The 6842-nt window shown below is 40.9% G+C and overlaps 1 protein-coding gene across 1 annotated transcript; it reads left to right on the top strand.

Annotated features, from left to right (window-relative positions):
* The first annotated feature begins 3360 nt into the window (after positions 1 to 3360).
* On the top strand, positions 3361 to 5150 carry LOC110490430 (achaete-scute homolog 1a-like). Its single transcript, XM_021563819.2, has 2 exons — positions 3361 to 4123; positions 4276 to 5150. Exon 1 carries the CDS (start codon positions 3524 to 3526, stop codon positions 4106 to 4108), a length of 585 nt encoding a protein of 194 aa, XP_021419494.1. The 5' UTR covers positions 3361 to 3523; the 3' UTR covers positions 4109 to 4123; positions 4276 to 5150.
* The last annotated feature ends 1692 nt before the right edge of the window (positions 5151 to 6842 follow it).

The following is a 6842-nucleotide window of genomic DNA, read 5'->3' as shown; positions in this document are numbered from 1 at the left end:
CCGTTGGTTTGCCTATATATTAGGCCTACATGTTTAAAAGGCCTACATTTGTTGGTATATTCTCAGAAGTGCAGAATCATTTCAGTGCACATAACAGCCTGTGGATAGTTACTGCAGCTGAGCCGCTGTTTTCAGTGATCTCCAGTGGTGTAAAGTACTTAAGTAAAAATACTTTAAAGTACTACTTAAGTAGTTTTTTGGGGTATCTGTACTTTATTTGACTATTTATATGTTTGACTACTTTTACTTTACTACATTCCTTAAGAAAATAGTGTACTTTTTACTCCATACATCTTCCTTGGCACACAAAAGTACTTACATTTTGAATACTTAGCAGGACAGGAAAATAGTCAAATTCACACACTTATCAACTAAACATCCCTGTTCATCCCTACTGCCTCAGATCTGGCGGACTCACTAAACACACATGCTTTGTTTGTAAATTATGTCTGAAGGTTGAAGTGTGCCTGTGGCTTTCTATAAATAAGAAAAAATAAGAAAATGGTGCCATCTGGCTTGCTTAATATAAAGAATATGAAATTATTTATACTTTTACTTTTACTTTTTTTTAAAAACCAAATACTTTTACTCAAGTAGAATTTTACTGGGTGACTTTTACTTTAGTCGTTTTCTATTAAGGTAGCTTTACTTTTACTCAAGCATGACAGTTGGGTACTTTTTCCACCACTGGTGATCTCTCTCTCTCTCTCTGTGTGTGTGTGTGTGTGTGTGTGTGTGTGTGTGTGTGTGTGTGTGTGTGTGTGTGTGTGTGTGTGTGTGTGTGTGTGTGTGTGTGTGTGTGTGTGTGTGTGTGTGTGTGTGTGTGTGTGTGTGTGTGTGTGTGTGTGTGCGTGTGCAGGTAGTCATGACCAATTAAACCACTGCACATCACTGGCAACAGACAGGACTGGATGATTGTCCACATCGACTGTAGGGAATTTCAGATAAATATTCAGTTCAGCATCTCTTCAATAGGCTAACTGCTGAGAGAAGTTGATTCAGATTACTCAGATGCCTTGTAATGGCATGGTTCATTACCATTCACTCCAGATGTTCCTGACAGGTCTCATTAATTAATCAAATGCATAGCACAGCACTTTTATTTTACTCAATAAGTAAAACAAAAGCATCAGATAGATGTTTTAAAGTAGCCTAATTTTAAACGCCCCAAACTTTCAAAATAAAAGTCCACTATACTGTCATGTACGCTAGCTAGACAACACTGTGCACTTCAAATGTCTTATTTCGGATATGGTCTTTCATCTAAAAACTCTAGTTTTTTAGCACAATTGAAGAGTTAATGCAGCTGAATATAGGCGATGCCATTCAAACTTTTTTATTTAGACCTATTCATTTATTGAAATTGTTGGTTAAGATAAATCAGAATTTTGATTACCGTGATCACTGTTTGTATCTTTCAGAATGCATTCAGTAGGGGCTTTTCACGTTATTATAAGACTGATCTGTTGTAATACACCTGCAGAAATGATACAAAGAGTCAGTGCCATGGGCGACCCCCAAACGACCACATTATTTAAAAAAATTAACACCACAATTTAGTTTAACAGCTAACAAATTGAAAATTAATCCCGCATATCACATAGGGATTATTTCCCAGGACAAATGGACCCTTATGGGTTTTGTTTTATGATGTCTCAGTGAACTCCAAAAGCAGAAAGACAGAGGTGTTTCAATGGAGACTCGGGTGCCTAGATGTCATATGAATTATTACACTCGGCTATGACTGGAACCCTCGAATAGAGGGAGCGCTCTGCCTGCCTCTGGAAGATCTGCAGTAGAAACAAGTCTTTACAAAGCGCTAATTGGACTCTGGAACCGCACTGACAGGGCATGCTAGATAGGTTTCAGAAAGCCGACGATGGCGAGGGGGCTAGGGGAAACTGAATAGAACCCACGCTTCTTTTCTAAACTCTCTTGCTGTGCAAAAAAGGGAGGAAAAAGAAAATAAAAGTTGGTGGGGGCTGGGTTCTTCAATGCAGGCTTGATTTTGAATGCCACAGCCAACACAGAAAAATTTCACAATTTACCCCCTCCCCTCAAACACACACACACACACACACACACACACACACACACACACACACACACACACACACACACACACACACACACACACACACACACACACACACACACACACACACACACACACACACACACATCCCCCATGAGTGGAGTCGGTTGGTTTTGTTCTGAGTGAAAGACATGTTCTATTATGCTGCCCTTTAAAATAAAACAAAATTGTCGAAATACACTGTGACGAGTCGTTACTGTAACAACATAGGGTGTATCAAATCATACACAAAACATCCTCGAATGCGTCCTTCTTATGGTTCTTCTCAGATTTACCCTTCCGTTTCGCCTCTCCGATGTTGATGATTAGCTCTAGCCCAATGAAAGTGGAAAATTCGCTTCTGCTGGACAAAGCTCCATTCTTTGAAAGACGAAGCATTCAAATGCGGTTGTAAAAGTGTTAACAATAAACTGTGGGTCATCCAAGACTGTGGGGTCTGCTTGTGCCTGCCAACCCGACAGTGTTCCAAACAACTTACAGTCAATGGGGTCTATAAGGTATACCTTATAGTATACTGACCATACTTTATGGACTGCAAAGACAATGCAAACAACTAAATCTTAAATCTTTTATAAGCGCCTTTAAGGTCGGTCAGAGTTTGAGAGCTGCCTTTCAGCACTACTTTTCGGTCCACTTGGGAAATTGGTGATCTACATGCGTAAAAAGCTAGTAGAGCCTAATAGGTTCGCTTGTATAAGCTATTTAAAAAATTATATATTCAAAAAAAATTCAGAAGTTGTTGGATTCACCCATAAAGGGACACGTTTTACTCATTTTACACATACAATTAAATTACACCTCATTTGTCTTTAGATCTAGATCTTATTTTAAATTATATCAAACTGTGGCCAAATTTTATGAACAAGACCCTCAGTCTCTCATTCGCCATGAAACATTCAATATATCTAGCAAATAAGGTGCATTTCTGAACCAAAGACGCTCTATTTGTATGCATTTTATGTGAGGAGCATAATGCGTAATCATGCAATCCAGTGGTAGATTTGCAAAGCAGAGTTGAATGAAAAGTAACATTCTATTACTTCTCAAAACATCTGGAACAAGTCTGCATGCTGCAACCAGTTGTGATTTGGTGACTGTTTGTTCAGTGGTTCAAGTGGCACGCGTCCGGCGTACGCTTTGCAACAGCACAGGAGCCAAGGTGAATACAACTAGCACGAGGAGGAGGCGTGGTCAGGGCCAGCGCGTGGGGTTGCCAGTGTATAAGCCCTGTTACTAGCCTTTCTCAGGACTCAGTTCAGACTGAGGAGTGTGCGAGGCAGAAGCCCACAAGACCGCCCATTAAACAAGGCTAAAGTGAGCATTAAGCCACACGTGAACGCCACGAGCAGGACGCACTGCTACCGATCTATCCAAAGAAGAACTCTGAGATTCTCTGCAACTCTTATTTTTATTTTTCAATACGTGCCAATGGACATCACAGCCAAGATGGAAATAAATGTGAGCCAGCAGCAGTTCATTCCGCCCTCCTGCTTCTTTGCTGCCGCAGCGCAGAGTATCCAGCTCAGCCCTACCAGCAGCCAAGGGAGCGGCAAGTCAGCATCCAAGGTGAAGAGGCAGCGCTCATCCTCGCCGGAGCTGCTAAGATGCAAGAGGAGGCTGAATTTTGCCGGCTTTGGGTACAGCCTGCCGCAGCAGCAGCCGCACACCGTGGCGCGGCGGAACGAGAGGGAGCGCAACAGAGTGAAACTTGTCAACAACGGCTTCGCCACTCTCCGGGAACACGTCCCCAATGGCGCGGCCAACAAGAAGATGAGCAAAGTGGAAACGTTACGGTCCGCGGTGGAGTACATTCGCGCACTGCAGCAACTTTTGGATGAGCACGACGCCGTGAGCGCGGCGTTTCAGTCCGGAGTCCTGTCGCCCAACAACTACCCCAACGAGATGAACTCCATGGCAGGCTCTCCAGTGTCCTCCTACTCGTCCGATGAGGGGTCCTACGACCCTCTCAGTCCCGAGGAGCAGGAACTCCTGGACTTCACCAACTGGTTCTGAGGATCAGCCTATATGGTACGAATGTTTTTATAATAGGCCTATCATTCATATTCTACAAGTACTGTATTATGCTTTGTTATAATGAATATTTACATGATTACGTTTTCAAGATCAACTGAAAATAACTGAACTAATGTCTTGCCAACTTTTCTTGTTCGTTATTATAGGAATATGGATCAATTGAATGATGTAAACCCTCAGCATGTGCTCGGGAGGATCACAGAGGAGCTCGCGCCTTCTAGAACAAGACGCACTGAGCTGGCGTTCTGCTCCGGTCGTCCACGAACCAGTCCACCTAAAGGTTCGGCCTTGCAACCGGAGAAACTGCGGACATGCAGGCCAGTGTTGAGCCAAGCGCCAAAGGACTAAAAAGAAAACGGGCTCTCCATGTCTGACAGCGTGGGAATCCAACCTTCCAGCACATTCGCCCACGAAAACAACATTTCAAAAGTGATTTTACATCAGCACGCAAAACATAATTTAAAATGTTGTTCTCGAACTATGCTTAATCCAATCAAAGAACATCAACCCTTCTTTGTAAACTCCTGTGACATTTAGTTCTAAAATGCTTCCAATGTGCGGATTTTATTATATGAAATTCTATATCAAACATGTTTTTGAAATATATCAAGATATTTTTGTATGTAAAGAGATTGTTTTGTCATGTTTTCTTTTGTATATATTTATATTGATAAGTTGCTCTTACCTCTTGCCTATTTTAGACGTGTATAATGCTCTGCAGCTGGCTATTCTGTGTATGGTCATTGATTAATGAGGTTTCAAGAAGGGGTTTGACACTCCGACGTTTTATTTTTAGCACCAATGTGTCTTATTTAATAGGAAATACATGTTATTGTACATGGAGTTCACGATGATCAAAGGTTATGCAGCTATTGTCCAAACAGAGCACAATGGCGATTCATTGTCTATTGCTATACTGCCAGGTCCACACTGCCTTTACTTATATCATGTTGGTTGAAAAGAGAAAAGCCTATAACCATATTTTCTACACTCTAGTCTCATAATAAAACGTTTTCTAGTATTTCCTTTTGTACCTCAGACTTTTTTTACGTTTGCATTTTACATTCACTTTTAGTTACAGTGTGTTTGACTGGAGATGGGATGGGAGAAAGGGTATAGGAGAATGGGGGATGAAATATATTTCTGTTACATTTTTTAAATTGAAATATAACCTATTTTATGCACACTTCCACCAACGAATTCATGCCATGTCACACATTTTACGCGTGTCTCCATATGCGTAAAAAACCCGGTACATTCTGTAATATAAGGTATTAACATACAAATAGAGTAATACAACAATAGTAAATTCGATTCCTCAAGAATCCAATAGTCCTGTTTATAGCCCGAGGGCACTTAATGGGGTGATAATACATCTCGCCTGGCGTTAGGCTAGCTGAGACGTGCCAGGAATTTTGGAGTGTTGATGCTGCATGTCAATTCTGCTGTGCACCAGCTCAATGCTGCAGCGCGCAAGCGCGTGCATACCAGAGAGAGAAAAATATGTAGCTAATATGTAGCACCCAAAAATAGCACTTGAAAAAGTCACAGTTGTGACAATGGCTCCGTTAATCCGACTAAACAACTTTAGTAAACGAAACTGTATAAATAACAGTGAATTCTATCAGCTGACTATGTTTTTGGAACCTCTAATATATTGTGCAATTCTGTAAAACAAGCAATCCTATTTGTAATTGAAACCGACTTATTTCGTTGAAAAACCATCCAAATTACGATTCTGAATCATATAGAACTTTAGGGTTTAAGCTCTGAAAATAAAGTTAAATGCAATGACAAGAAAACACGTAAAGCTTGAAAAGTTATTCTCGTTTAGCCTACGTGTAAATGATCTCACCTGTGGTAAATTTCAGGTGCCTACAGGGTAAAAAATAGACATTCAAACAGTTTTGCAAAGAGCGCACATAACATTCTGCTTCACTGTAGGCTATATATTGAAACTGACAGTAAGCATAATCAAAGGGAAGGACATAATTTGTAGTTGTTTGGTTATATTCATTACAAAAGTTGGCAGTTGGTAGGCTTGTTTGCCTTGGTTTGTAAGATTCAATCAATGAAACAGAGACCGATTACATATTTTAGATGACAATATGTCTAGTTCAGGTACCTATCTATTCCCTGAGGCCAAGAAGCATCGAGTTTGACAGGTAGGACGCGTTTGCTTCGAGGCGCGTGCCTGGTTTAATGAGTGAATGCGGTTGTCTAGTGGTGGAGAGGAGACCGCGCATTGAATTGGCTGACGGCGTGTGCCTTTCCTACAGCAGCGCGCGACTAGCACTCAACAAATGCCCTTGCGAAGAAAAAAACAGTTTAACCATTTGTTGCGTGCAAGCTGCCAGAGGGAATATCGTCTAAGAGTGCCAGGTATTGTTCACCACTATCTCTAGCTGAAAGGGTTATTGCTCAGCAGTTGTTGCTGTTACCACAATACAATATACAATTCCTTGACACCAAGATAAACAGCATAGCTGATGTTTCATTAATGATTTATCCGGTAAAAATGTAGCCACATAAGAATATATTCGAAAGCTTGGCTACAAGGCCTACATTTTATTTGAGTGGAGCCTAGTACTACATAAAGCCTGGGCATTGTGTATAATCCACCATTATCTAACTCTCTAGGTGGACAAATACTGATTTTAAATCTATTGCTGAGACCAAGTTCTTTATAGACAGGACACAATGTGTATTTTCT

This window comes from Oncorhynchus mykiss, chromosome 15 (genome assembly GCF_013265735.2).
Source record: "Oncorhynchus mykiss isolate Arlee chromosome 15, USDA_OmykA_1.1, whole genome shotgun sequence".
NCBI lineage: Eukaryota > Metazoa > Chordata > Actinopteri > Salmoniformes > Salmonidae > Oncorhynchus > Oncorhynchus mykiss.
The sequence above is the reverse complement of the archived record's forward strand: the minus strand, read 5'-3'. Positions and strand labels throughout refer to the sequence as shown.